The sequence below is a fragment of the Symphalangus syndactylus genome, chromosome 9 (genome assembly GCF_028878055.3).
Source record: "Symphalangus syndactylus isolate Jambi chromosome 9, NHGRI_mSymSyn1-v2.1_pri, whole genome shotgun sequence".
Classification (NCBI taxonomy): Eukaryota; Metazoa; Chordata; class Mammalia; order Primates; family Hylobatidae; genus Symphalangus; species Symphalangus syndactylus.
In genome coordinates, this window is record NC_072431.2 from 58,016,492 (window position 1) to 58,030,271 (window position 13,780).

The following is a 13,780-nucleotide window of genomic DNA, read 5'->3' on the forward strand; positions in this document are numbered from 1 at the left end:
GGCAGGAGAATGGCGTGAACCCGGGAGGCGGAGCTTGCAGTGAGCCGAGATTGCGCCACTGCACTCCAGCCTGGGCGACAGAGCGAGACTCCGTCTCAAAAAAAAAAAAAAAAAAAGAAATCATAATTTACTGAGCTTCACATATGCGCCATACACAACACTGACATTTCCCCAGCCATTGTCTCTTTCCCTCCGTGCTGCAGGAGAATTTGGGTCGGTGTCCCACCTTCACGATCACTTTTCTCTTACACAGGTGATGCTGACGTTAGAGGACAAGGACATGAAGGGATTCTCCTGGGCCATAGTCCCAGCCTTAACCTCCCTAGGCTACCTGCTTATACTGGTGGTCTCCATCTTTCCCTTCTGGGTGCGACTGACGAACGAGGAGTCCCATGAAGTCTTTTTCAGTGGCCTATTTGAGAACTGCTTCCATGTCAAATGCTGGAAGCCTCGACCCTTATCCAGTAAGGAGGGATGGAGGCGGGGAGGAGAGAGAGGGAGATGCGGCCAGTGTCGGGACAGAGGTGGGGGGTGAAAGAACAGGGTGGGAGCAGAGAGGACAAAATCTAATTAGCTCAGGGCTGGACACGGTGGCTTGCACTTGTAATCCCAGCACTTTGGGAGGCCGAAGCGAGAGGATTGCTTGAGGCCAGGAGTTCAAGACCAGCCTGGGCAACATAGCCAAACCCTGTTGCTACAAAAATGAGAAAATTGGCTGAGCATGGTGGCATGTGCCTGTAGTCCCAGCTACTCAAAAGGCTGAGGTTGGAGGGCCCCTGCTTGAGCCCAGGAGTTCGAGACTGCAGTGAGCTGTGATCGTGCCACTGCATTCCAGCCTGGGAGTGAGAGTGAGGCCCTGTCTCAAAACAACAACAACAACAACAAAAGACAAAAAATTAACCAGGCTTGGTTAACCCAAGAGCAGACTCTGGGATATCTGGGGCATCAACAGCAACTTTGACTCCTTATCCCACTGCCATCTGCCCACCTCTGCCAGCGCAGGAGGGTATGTAAACTCATTTTCACATGGGTCTGCATCATGCCAGCAGTCAGAGAACAAATCACCCTGTTATCAGACTCTGGCTCTGCTACTTTTGGTCTGTTTCACTACTCCTGTTGTTGTTGTTGCTTTTAGAGATGGGGTCTCACTCTGTTGCCCAGGCTGAAGTGCAGTGGCATGATCATGGCTCCCTGCAGCCTCCAACTGCTGAGTTCAAGCGATCCTCCCACCTCAACCTCCTGAGTAGTTGGGACTACATGTGCTCACCATAGCTCCCAGCTAATTTTTTAATTTTTTCTGTTGTAAAAAACAGGATCTCGCTTTGTTACCTAGGCTAGTGTGATCATAGCTCACTGCAGCCTCCAACTCTTGAGTTCAAGCGATCCTCCCATCTTAGCCTCCTGAGTAGTTGGGACTACAGGTGCACACCACAGCTCCCAGCTAATTTTTTAATTTTAGGTTTTGTAAAAACAGGATCTCGCTCTGTTGCCCAGGCTGGTGTGATCATAGCTCACTGCAGCCTCCACCTCCTCAGCTCAAGTGATCCTCCTGCCTCAGCCTCCCAAGTAGCTGGGACTACAGGTGTGCCCCACCATGCCCAACTTTTTAAAATTTCTTTTAGAGATGGGGTCTTACTATGTGGCCCAGGCTGGTCTCCAACTCCTGGCCTCAGGCAATCCTCCCACGTCAGCCTCCCAAAGTGTTGAGATTACAGGCGTGAACCATTGCACCCAGTCTCACTCCTATTAACTAGGAAAATTAAATAAAGGTGTGGAGATTCCCTCAGAGTTCAGAACATTTTGACCTCACAAAGTTCTGATTTTCCATGGCGAATTATTTCAGGGTAACCAATACAGGTGTGATTCTTCACATTTCAATGTGCAACAAATTTTATCACAAGAGTTTGATTTTGTGTTGCTTTTTAAAACCACCATTTTCCCCTAGTGGATGATACATGGTTTGGTACAACCAAATTCACATAATAATGTTTGTTAAGGCCAGGCACGGTGGCTCATGCCTGTCATCTCAGCGCTTTGAGAGGCCAAGATGGGAGGATCGCTGGAGCCCAGGAGGTTGAAGCTGCAATGAGCTATGATGGTGCCACTGCACTCTAGCTTGGGCGACAGAGCAAGATCCTGTTTCTACAAAACATAAAAATAAAAAAATTAGCCAGGTGTGGTGGTGCATGCTTATGGTCCCAGCTACTCTGGAGGCTGAGGCAGGAGGATTGCTTGAGCCTGTGAAGTCGGTTACAGTGAGCTGAGATTGCACCACCACACTCCAGCCGGGGTGACAGAGTGAGACCCTGTTTCAAAAAAAGAAAAAAAAATTTATTAAGAACTGGTGATTTCAGTATCTGACATTGTCAATTTAATTTTTTTTTTCATATTTTTCTATGCCATTGGGAATCAAATTGTGGAGCCAGAGCATTATTGGGGCCAAAGTGGCATGGTCACAACCTTGGTCCCAAGGCCATGCTTTGGGATCCAAGGGTGGTGGAAGCTCCGGGGGCCAGCCCTGCCCAGGCTCTGTAGGACTCTGACCTTTTTGGGTCAGGGTTCCCAGCTTCAGCCCCACTTCTCCCTCCCCTGCAGTTTACATCATCCTCGGCCGGGTTTTCCTGCTCTCTGCAGTTTTCCTGGCTTTCCTCACCACCTTCATCATGGTGCCCTTTGCATCCAAGTTCTTCCCGAGGACCTGGAAGCAAAACTTTGTGTTAGCCTGCATCAGCTTCTTCACAGGTGTGGAACAGCTAGGTGATCCCTGACCTTCACTAGGGCCTGGGGAGGAGTCCAGAGAAAGAGGAGTGATCAGTCCCTGTAATGTCAAAGAGGCATAATTTTTCTTTTTAGGGACAGGGTCTCACTCTGTTGCCTAGGCTGGAGTGCAGTGGTGCGATCATAGCTCACTGCAGCCTCAACCTCCTGGGCTAAAGTGATCTTCCCACCTCAGCCTCCCAAGTAGATGGGACTTCAGGCATGTGCCACCACGCCTGGCTAATTTAAACTTTTTTTTTTTTGGTAGAGATGGGGATCTCGCTATGTTGCCCAGGCCGGCCTTGAACTCCTGGTGTCAAGCGGTTCTCCTGCCTCAGCCTCCCAATTGCTGAGATTACAGGCATGAGCCACTGCACCTGGCCTCTTTTGACATTTATAAAGGGTGACCCAGGCTCCACCCTGAGAGGCTCCTAGGCAAATGGTGGAGGTAGAGCAGTAGGAAAATGGGATTGCATTTAATCCAAAGTGTTGCACCCAGAGGGTGCGACCTGAAGTGAGCTAAGGGCAGATGCAGAGGGTGCTAGGAAAGGGAGTTCTGATGATGGTTCCCTGGGAGGTGAAGCACATGGGCTTTGAAGATGAGTCAGAAAGGAGGGAGGGACAGGCATCTGGGTGGGAGTTTTTTTTCAGAGAGGGGGTGAGGATGAAGGAGCCTCCAGGCAGGAGCCACAGGGGGTGAAGTTTGGAGGGAAGGCAGGTATCATGGGAGGAGAGCGAGGGTGCCTCCCTGTGACCCTCCAGGGGCCTGTGCCTTCCTGGCTTTGGTGCTGCATGCCCTGGAGATCCAGGCTGTGAGGATGAAGCTCGGCCCCCTGCAGTTCTCCGTGCTGTGGCCTTACTATATGCTGGGCTTCGGCATCTTTCTGTTCATGGTGGCTGGTGAGTGTCCAGGGAACAGTGCCCTGCTTCTTGTCCTCGGTCTGGATTTAGGAACCTGTCTTGTGGAGGCCCTCCCTTTGGATTCTCTAGAATTGCACTGTTCCAAACCGCAACTGCCAGCTAGACGTGGCTATTTAACTTTCGTTAATTAAAATAGTTATTGGCCAGATGTGGTGGTTCACACCTGTAATTCCAGCACTTTGGGAGGCCGAGATGGGTGGATCACTTGAGGCCAGGAGTTTGAGACCAGCCTGGCCAACATGGTGAAACCCCATCTGTACTAAAAATACAAAAATTAGCTGGGCATGGTGGCACATGTCTGCAATCCCAGCTACTCGGGAGGCTGAGGCAGCAGAATCGCTTGAACCCAGGAGGCAGAGGTTGCAGTGAGCTGAGATCACATCACTGCACTCCAGCCTGGGTGACAGAGCAAGACTCCATCTCTAAAATAAAATAAAAAGTTACGAATTCAGTTCCTCAGCCATACTGGCCACATCACCGGTGTTCAATAACCACATATGTCCAGTGGCTATTGGACACTGTCATACTGGACAGTGCAGACAGAGAAATTTCCTTCTCTGCAGAACGTTCTACTGGACAGCACTGCTCTGGAGCTTCAACCCCATCCTTGGCCTTCCTGTTCTTATCCTTCTTGACTTAGAACTAAACTCTTTCAAATTTTTATAGTCTCCCTTCCACCATCCTGGTTCCTTAGGCTATCTATTCCTGTCTCTACCTTTTTTTTTTAAGAGACAGGGTCTTGCTTTGTTGCCCAGGTTGGAGTGCAGTGGTACAACTGCAGCCTCCAACTCCGGGGCTCAAGCGATCCTCCTGCCTCAGCCTCTTGAATCACTGGAACTACAGGCATGCGCGACCATGGCCAGCTAGTTAAAAAAAAACCATATATATATACACACACACACACATACATATATTTATATACACACATATGTATGTATGTATGTGTGTATACATGTGTATATATGGCCAGGTGCACTGGCTCACGCCTGTCATCCCAGCACTTTGGGAGGCCGAGGCAGGTGGACCACTTGAGGTTAGGAGTTCAAGACCAGCCTGGCCAACATGGCGAAAACCTATCTCTACTAAAAATACAAAAATTAGCTGGGTATGGTGGTGCGTGCCTGTAATCCCAGCTACTCAGTAGGCTGAAGCAGGAGAATCACTTGGACCCAGGAGGTGGAGGTTGCGGTGAGCTGAGATCTCACCACTGCACTCCAGCCTGGGCAACAGCGGGACTCCATCTCAAAAAAACAAACAAACAAACAAAAAAACATATATTTAAGCTTTTATTTCTTAATTTCCCCTTCACCAAATAGAGTTACAATATTTTATATTTTAACCTTTTAATTCCATTTTCCGTGATTTCCATGAATTCTTTGAAGTTCTCTCACATTTTATTTAAAATTTTTATGGCTTTTAGTGGGAGAGTAGTCTGCTATAATGCTGAAAATAGAAGATGTCTTTTTTCTTAGTCTTCATCTTAACACAGCATTGATCATTCACTCAAGATATCTCCATTTGTTGTCTCTTTTTTTTCCCGAGATGGAGTCTTGCTCTGTCACCCAGGCTGGAGTGCAGTGGCGTGATCTCGGCTCACTGCAACCTCCGTCTCCCGGGTTCAAGCAATTCTGCCTCAGCCTCTCAAGTAGCTGGGACTACAGGTGCGTGCCACCATGCCTAGCTCATTTTTATATTTTTGGTAGAGACGGGGTTTCACCATGTTGGCCAGGCTGGTCTCGAACTCCCGACCTTGTGATCCGCCCACCTCGGCCTCCCAAAGTGCTGGGATTACAGGTGTGAGCCACTGCACCCGGCCATTTGTTCTTTTTTTAAAGGGACAAGGTCTTGCTCTGTTGCCCAGGCTGGAGGGCAGTGGTGTGATCATAGCTCACTGCACCCTTGACCTCCTGGGCTCAAGTGATCCTACTGCCTCAGCCTCCCAAGTAGGTGGGGCTTCAGGCTCATGCCATCATGCCTGGCTAATTTTAATTTTTTTTTGTAAACACAAGGTCTTGCTATGTCGCCCATGATGAGTCTTGAACTCCTGGGCTCAAAAGACCCTCCTGTCTCGGCTTCCCGAAGCACTGGAATTACAGGCGTGAACCACCACGTCCATCCCTCATTCGTTCTTATTCATGTCAGTTGTCTATCTTTTACTTCACTGAAGGTCTTGGGTTGGGCCTGGGTTTTGTGTTGGAACTTCCTTTCTCTAAACCCTAGTTTTTTTTTCACCCATTAATGGGCTACATGATTGCTGAGATGTCTTCTAGGTGCTGACCATGGGTCTGTGATTTTATACATGTGTTTGTACTTCTTGTCCTTTGACGCATCCTGTCTGTAATCTCTCTCTGTAATACCCTAGATTGGGGGGCAGAATGAGGGAGGGCAGCTCTGGAGCTAGAGGGACCTGACCTCTAGGGCGTGGAGCTCTGAACTTTCTCTGACCTGACCCAAACATTGGCTGTTCCCTAGGTACCATCTGCCTCCTTCAAGAAATGGCCTGCCCTTGCTGGCGCTTGTTGTCCACTTCCCAGAGGATGGAGGAGGACCACGGGAGCCTGTACCTGGACAATCTGGAGACTTTGGGAGGAGAACTGAGCTCAGTACAAAAGGAGACACAGGTGACAGGAGAAACAGTCATCTAGCCCAGGACATGGCTTCTCTACCCTTCTTCAAGCCATGTGAGTGTACACATGTAGCTGTTTGTAGTCCTCCCCACCTTCTCTGCCAGTATCTGTGCCTTTGAGGAGCTTCTTGCATGTCAGATCAACTCTCCACCTCCCCATACTCACAGTGATTCTATCTTGCTTTTATGTGAAATTTGCTAAAAGTCCTTTCAACTCTTCTGAGCTTCTTGAGTGACGTTTTTGCAGGTATTTTCAATAAAAAGAAGGGCTACTTTGTTCATCCATACCTCAAAAACCAAGCCTGCAGGGCAGGAGGGGAGGGAGGAATATTACAAGATAACCAAGTGAAATGGGATTTTGCAAAACAGAAACCGTACAGAATACAGAATATACTCGGGGGAATGACAACTATTTGGGCTGGTGGCCCAGGGGTAAAATAATTTACCAAGACGGTTGTAGATAAAGAAAGGCAGATTTATTAAAGGAAGTATAAAAGTACATTGCCGGGCTGGGCGTGGTGGCTCATGTCTATAATCCCAGCACTTTGGTAGGCCGAGGCGGGCGGATCACCTGATGTCAGGAGTTCGAGACCAGCTTGATCAACACGGAGAAACCCCGTGTCTACTAAAAATACAAAATTAGCTGGGTGTGCTGGTGCATGCCTGCAATCCCAGCTACTCGGGAGGCTGAGGCAGGAGGATCGCTTGAACCCAGGAGGTGGAGGTTTTGGTGAGCCGAGATCGCACCATTGCGCTCCAGCCTGGGAAACAAGAGTGAAACTCTGTCTCAAAAAAAAAAAAAAAAAAAAAGGTACATTGCCAGGGAGCAACAGGCAGAACCAGCAGAAGAGGAGCAGACTGAAAGGAAACAAAGACTTGCTGGAGATTTGATGGCATAGTGTTTATGCTGTATGCTGAAGAGGGCTTTGTGCAGTACTGATAATGCCAACGTTGCAGTGAGCTAACTCGCAGGTGTCTGGTGATAGCTTGGGCGCAGGAAGGTTGTAAGTTATTTGCACAGGAGGGCTACGTGTCCAGGACCATGAAGAAAGGCCGACTTGTAGCTTATCTGCTTCTTCTTTTTGCTTTGCCCTCCTTGCACCAACCTGACTCCTTTTCCATAATTAGGACTGCATATTAGCCAATCAATATATTTGGCATTCCATCATTTCCCTATAGCCAGAGGCCTCCCGAGTGCTCCTCCAGTGTGCTCCATTCACAGCCCTATGGTGCTTACACCACGGGGAGCACTCAGCCTCCCAGCAAGAATGGGTGTAGCTGGGAAGAACACATGCATGGGGCAGTGGGGCAGCTAGAACAGTGATCCAAGCCCTCCACTGGCTTCATCTGTATATTAGTCTGTTTTCACGCTGCTGATGAAGACCTATCTGAGACTGGGTAGTTTATAAAGAAAAAGAGGTTTAATGGATTCACAGTACCATGTGGCTCAGGGTGGGGGGGGCGGTGCTCACAATCATGGTGGAAGGCAAAAGGCATGTCTTACATGGTGGCAGGCAAGAGATAATGAGAACCAAGCAAAAAGGGAAACCTCTTATAAAACCATCAGATCTCGTGAGACTTATTCACTACCACGAGAACAATATGGGAGAAACCGCCCCCATGATCCAATTATATTCCACTGGGACCCTCCTACAACACGTGGGAACTATGAGAGCTACAAATTCAAGATGAGATCTGGGTGGGGACAAACCCAAACCATACGAATCTCCATCCTTCATCTCAAAGATACCACCTACCAATGGCTTCCCACTTCTCTCTCCAAAGAACAAATGTGCAGAAAAAGCTCTTAGCACTTAAGCAGTGCAACTTCTTTTTTTTTTTGAGACGGAGTCTCACTCTGTCGCCCAGGCTGGAGTGCAGTGGTGCGATCTTGGCTCACTGCAACCTCCACCTCCCAGGTTCATGCCATTCTCCTGCCTCAGCCTCTGGAGTAGCTGGGACTACAGGCGCCCACCACTGCACCTGGCTAATTTTTTGTATTTTTAGTAGAGACGGGGTTTCACCGTGGTCTCGATCTCCTGACCTCGTGATCCACCCGCCTCGGCCTCCCAAAGTGCTGGGGTTACAGGCCTGAACCACTGCGCCCGGCCGAGCAGTGCAACTTCTAAAGCAAGTGCAGGGAGCTGTGGATGTCTTTTGGGAGAGGAGATACAATGGACATGGCTAGAGTCATGTGGACTCCATGGTGATTAAATAGCCTTCATTGAAGGTGAACTCAAGGTACACCTTGGGGTACAAAGAGATTTCAGAATTTGTCCCTGTTCCTAGAGGCAAACACCCAAGCAGAGGAACTAAGACATACACACTTGAACAACCAATTTTTTTTTTTAATTTTTTTTTTTTTTTTTTTTTTTTTTGGAGACAGTCTCACTCTGTCACCAGGCTGAAGTGCAGTGGCACGATCTAGGCTCACTGCAACCTCCGGCTCCCTGGTTCAAGCGACTCTCCTGCTTCAGCTTCCCAAGTAGCTGGGACTACAGGCGTGTGCCACCATGCCCAGCTAATTTTTGTATTTTTAGTAGAGACAGGGTTTCACTATGTTGGCCAGGATGATCTTGATCTCTTGACTTCGTGATCCGCCCACCTCGGCCTCCCAAAGTGCTGGGATTACAGGCATGAGCCACCACGCCCAGCCTGGAATTTCTTATTACATTTCTCCCCAAAAGGTATCTTGGGAGTTTCTTATAGGGATATGATTACAGCCTAGTTCCAAATTGTCTCACTTTTCCATCTTAAAAAAGAAACCATAGGAACTGTAATTGTCAGTGAAACTAGGAATAGAGAACATCTACAAACTCCAACTTATGTATCTGTGGCCCAAACCACCCCAATCCAGCAGAACCCGTTTGGGAAGCCACAGATGGAGGACTGGCTTGGTGGGCACAGTAGGGCAGATTAGAGAACATATAGGGATTCCAGGGGTAGCAAATTTCAAATCATTAGCAAATATCAACCCTCAGATGCCTGAGAAGGACCCACCCTGAGAGGGAATGGCTATGAATGCAATAGAGAACAAACATGGTGGGATGTGTGTTGGGGAGGGGTGGAAGACATGGAAAGTGCATTGGGGCCTGTAGAGGGAAAGATTTAAGAATCAGCCTGACTATTTTAGTTATTTCAGCTTAGAATTAAAATAGGCCAGTAGTCCATGACTCACCTCTCCCATCTTCTCACCCAAATTCCTATAAATAACCAGAAAAGAATGGAAATTCGGCCAGGCGTGGTGGCTCATGCCTGTAATCCCAGCACTTTGGGAGGCTGAGGCAGGCAGATCACAAGGTCAAGAGATCGAGACCATCCTGGCCAACATGGTGAAATGTCATCTCTACTAAAAATACAAAAATTAGCTGGGCATGGTGGTGCACACCTGTAGTCCCAGCTACTTGGGAGGCTGAGGCAGGAGAATCGCTTGAATCCAGGAGGCAGAGGCTGCAGTGAGCCGAGATCGCGCCACTGCACTCTAGCCTGGTGACAGAGCGAGACTCTGTCTCAAACAAACAAACAAAGAATGGAAATTCATGCCACCAGTGAAAGCTAGGATTGATGATGGATTTATTGCCAGAACTTGGGAAGAATTTTTACTAAAGCCCTATAAAACTGGTCAAATAAAAAAATTTAAATGAAAATCAAATCCACAAAGATTAGAAACCAGTCTTAACCAATTTTGGTGAGTTGAGCACTCTCATATACATTTGATGGGGATGTAAATTGGCATGAACTTTCTGGAAAGCATTTTATAATAGCATATGCATTAATAGGTTTAAAAATATTCATACCTGGTGGCCCAGGAGTTGAATTTTAGGAATTTATTCTAAGGAAATAACCAGGGGTGAGGTCAAGTATTTATATACAAGAATGCTTGTTCCAGGTTATTTATAATAGCAAAAATAAAAGAGTATATTCTAGATTATTTCTCCCATGTTGAAATAATTTTTAAAAGTATAGTGTATTCAGAGGACGGAATATTATACAGGCAGTAAAAATGTAATTTAAAATGTCCTATTTGGAAGAAATAAAAACATATAAATAAAGCAGCCTGGAGACATCCTGCATCTGATAACATGGCAGACTAAATAGTTGGGCTGATTCATCTGCCAAAAACAACAGAAATGATAAAATAAATAATAAAATCTAAGGATATCAGAGAGGTAACAAAATAGTAATGAATTATAAGATAACATCAAAGTAAAGAATAATACCTAGAGAAGGCCAGGCGCGGTGGCTCACACCTGTAATCCCAGCACTTTGGGAGGCCGAGGCAGGCAGATCACGAGGTCAGGAGATCGAGACCATTCTGGCTAACACAGTGAAACCTTGTCTCTACTAAAAATACAAAAAATTAGCCGGGCGAGGTGGTGAGCGCCTGTAGTCCCAGCTACTCAGGAGGCTGAGGCAGGAGAATGGCGTGAACCCCAGGGGGCGGAGCCTGCAGTGAGCTGAGATCGTGCCATTGCACTCCAGCCTGGGCAACAGAGAGACTCTGTCTCAAAAAAAAAAAAAAAAAAAGAATAATACCTAGAGAAATTGTCTTGTAGAGATTTGATTTTTTAAAACTATGCTTAAAGTTTACTCAAGGAAGGGCATCTGACAGGAGAGCTTTCCCCCCATAAACCAAGGACTGCAAAAGTGTGGATTATCAGAAGAGATCGGGTACATTCAGGGTGGTATGGCCGTAGACAAGGGTTGGGTTATCAATGTAAGGGTGAGAGATAAGTCACCTATCCCATACCCCTACCACCAGGCGCCAGCAAGGCAATTTGTCTTAGTGCCACGCTGGACAACCACAAAACCACAAAGATTTGTGGTTGAGAAGTTGCAACCACAAATCACCCCTCAATATTTGCAGCCCAAATTCATATTACTATTATAGCATGGTTCAAAAATCCTCAAATTATAAATTGGGTTTACAATGACCTTGGACTGGTGATGGTGACAAGAAAAAAATTTACATGGAAGAAAAAAATATCAACCCTCTCTAGATAAATTCACTTTATCCTGGAACTCAAAGAAATTTCACAAAAATGTTTCCAAGGAAAATGAGCAGCCTGTCACACAAGGAAACAAGGTACCATGGTATGTTCGAGGAAGATATGTTTGAGGAATGCCCCCAATTCATGTCCTGGAGACATTATTTAATGTTCTGGGGACATTATTTAATGCTCTAGGGACATTATATAATGTCCCCAGAACTCATAAATCAATAAGAAAGAGAAAAACAGCTTAATAGAAACACAAAGAAAAGTCAGTTCACAGAAAAGGGAAGGCAAGAAGTTAATGAAAGTAGGAATAATGACTGACCTCACTTATAATGAAGAACATGCAAATTAAAAAATGAGCTAACATTTACTTCACCTGTCAATTGGCAAAAATTAAAGCTGGATAATGGCAGAGATGATGAGATATGGGAAATGGATGCTGTTGGGTACTGCTGGTGGAAGTGGCACCATCAAAAACAGTGGAAATAGCAGATAACAGAAAGATATCTGAGGGGACTTCAGATCTCAGAATTATCAGGCTCAACTATATTTACTATGTATAAAGAAAAGCTTAAACATATCGGTAAATTCTTTTAAAAGATCAATCTAGAATACTTGGAAAAAATCAAATAGAAATTCTAGAAATGAAAAATATATATTAATTAAAACAAAAATATGGGCAGCCAAGTGGGGAGGATTGCTCGAGCCCAGGAGTTTAAGACTGGCCTGGGCAACACAGTGAGACCCCGTCCTTACAAAACATTTTTTAAAGATTAGCTGGGTGTGGTGGCTCATGCCTGTAGTCCCAGCTATTTGGGAAGCTGAGGTGGGAGGATTGCTTGAACCCAGGAGTTGGAAGCTGTAGTGAGCTATAATAGCACCGCTGTACTCCAGCCTAGGTGACAGAGCAAGACCTTGTCTCTTAAAAAACAAAACAAAACAAAACAAAAAAAAACAACTGTGGATTTTGTAGCACATTAGAAACAGCTGAAAAGTGGGTTATTAATAAAAAGGTGAAGAAATAAACCCAAGTCAAATATGGGCAGACAAGAAAAATATGAAAGTGGGACAGAGACATGGAGGATAAAGTGAGATGGTCTAACACCTATGTTATATTCTAGGAGTTCATTTATTCTATAAGTATATATTTTTAGCAAATGCTGTACCAGACACTTTGCAAAGTGCTGGAGAAGAGTAAGACAAGAGGGCTTCCTGTTTCCTGAGTGGATTCTGGAGTAACCCTGGGCCACCCAGTTGAGACAGACTGCCTTCAGGCTGGGGGCGGTGGCTTACGCCTGCAATCCCAGCACTTTGGGAGGCCAAGGGGGGAAGATCGCTTGAGACCAGAAGTTGGAGACCAGACTGGGCAACACAGAGAGACCTCCTTCTCTGCAAAAAATTGAAAAAAAGTCCCAGCTACCCAGGAGACTGAGGTGGGAGGACTGCTTGAACTCAGGGCTTCGAGGTTGCGGTTAGCTATGATCTCACCACTGCGCTCCATCCTGGGAGACAGACGAGACTTCTCTCTCTCTTTCTCAAAAAACAAAAACAAAAACACAAAAATAAACAAACAAAAAACCCCCCACAAAAAACAGCTCCGATGCTGGCTCCTCCAGGAAGCCTTCCCTGACTACACATACACACACGCACGCACACTACCCGGAGTCAGGCGCCTCTTAAGTGAGCCGGTAAGACCCAGTGTGCCCTCTATCTCCTCTGCCCCTACGCCTCGCGCAAGGCCCTGGAGGCCGGAATAGTCACGCATTGACCGACTGGACTCTAAAGCCCCTTGGGGCAGATGCTGTGTCCAGTAGTGTATCTGGCGATGCACCGAGTCCTTTCCACGGAGGGCAAGCAGGTGCAATGACACGGAGGTGGAAAGGGGCCTGGCGACAGAGCGCCTTGAGCTGGGCAGTCAGTCCTGGGGAAGCCCTGGTGGTCTCGCCTCGCCTCGCCGGGCTATGAACAGCAGGCTGGGATCAGCGACCATCGAGACGCATCCGCCGAGACCTCCGAGCATCCTAGAGAGGAGACGGAAGTGGGTCTTTCCTTACGCACCTGTCTGACAGCGCCGCAGCTCATTTCCGTTCCGCGGAGAGCACTGGCGAACCTGGCGGGTGAGAGCCGTTTCAGGGCCGCGGCGGGTGAGAGCCTATTCAGGACCGCAGCGGGTGGCGGGCGAGGTGGTAAGCGGGCGCGGGGACGGGTTTTGGTGCCCTACGGGGCTCGGCGGCAGCGGGGTTGCACTAGAGCCTGTCTCCCTCCGCTCAGCTTCGGCTGTGGGCGGCAAGTCTCTCCGGAGCTGCCTTTCGCGGCCCCGAGGTCCTGCGGGTCTGGACCCTGAGGGGCCGCCGCGCTGTAGGCTCAGGTAGGAGCGAGGCTGATCCCGCTCTGCCAGGCTTGGCTTAATGCAGGGCTGGCCACGAACCCGAAGAGATCTTGAACCAAAGCAGAACTCTGTGCAAAGTGAAAGTAATCA

General features: G+C 47.5%; 2 protein-coding genes across 22 annotated transcripts in view; both read left to right on the forward strand.

Moving 5' to 3' along the window:
* The window catches only part of TMEM225B (transmembrane protein 225B), a 12,961-nt gene extending 6,438 nt beyond the window's left edge, over positions 1-6,523 (forward strand). For 3 of the 4 annotated variants that reach the window (XM_063646198.1, XM_055292521.2, XM_055292520.1), the window contains exons 3-6: positions 254-464; positions 2,596-2,742; positions 3,520-3,657; positions 6,151-6,523. In XM_063646198.1, the coding sequence (XP_063502268.1) occupies positions 254-464; positions 2,596-2,742; positions 3,520-3,657; positions 6,151-6,323 (669 nt within the window). In that variant the 3' untranslated portion in view covers positions 6,324-6,523. The remainder of the gene's footprint in view (positions 1-253; positions 465-2,595; positions 2,743-3,519; positions 3,658-6,150) is intronic. The other variant, XM_063646199.1, reaches the window with a different exon arrangement.
* A 6,848-nt stretch (positions 6,524-13,371) lies between these two features.
* ZSCAN25 (zinc finger and SCAN domain containing 25) overlaps positions 13,372-13,780 on the forward strand; it is a 119,499-nt gene continuing 119,090 nt past the window's right edge. For 11 of the 18 annotated variants that reach the window (XR_008660041.2, XM_055292438.2, XM_055292441.2 and 8 more), the window contains exon 1: positions 13,379-13,445. The gene's annotated coding sequence lies outside the window, so the exon portion shown is untranslated. Of the gene's footprint in view, positions 13,488-13,780 lie in introns of all 18 variants that reach the window. The other 7 variants (XM_055292435.2, XM_063646244.1, XM_055292436.2 and 4 more) reach the window with 7 other exon arrangements.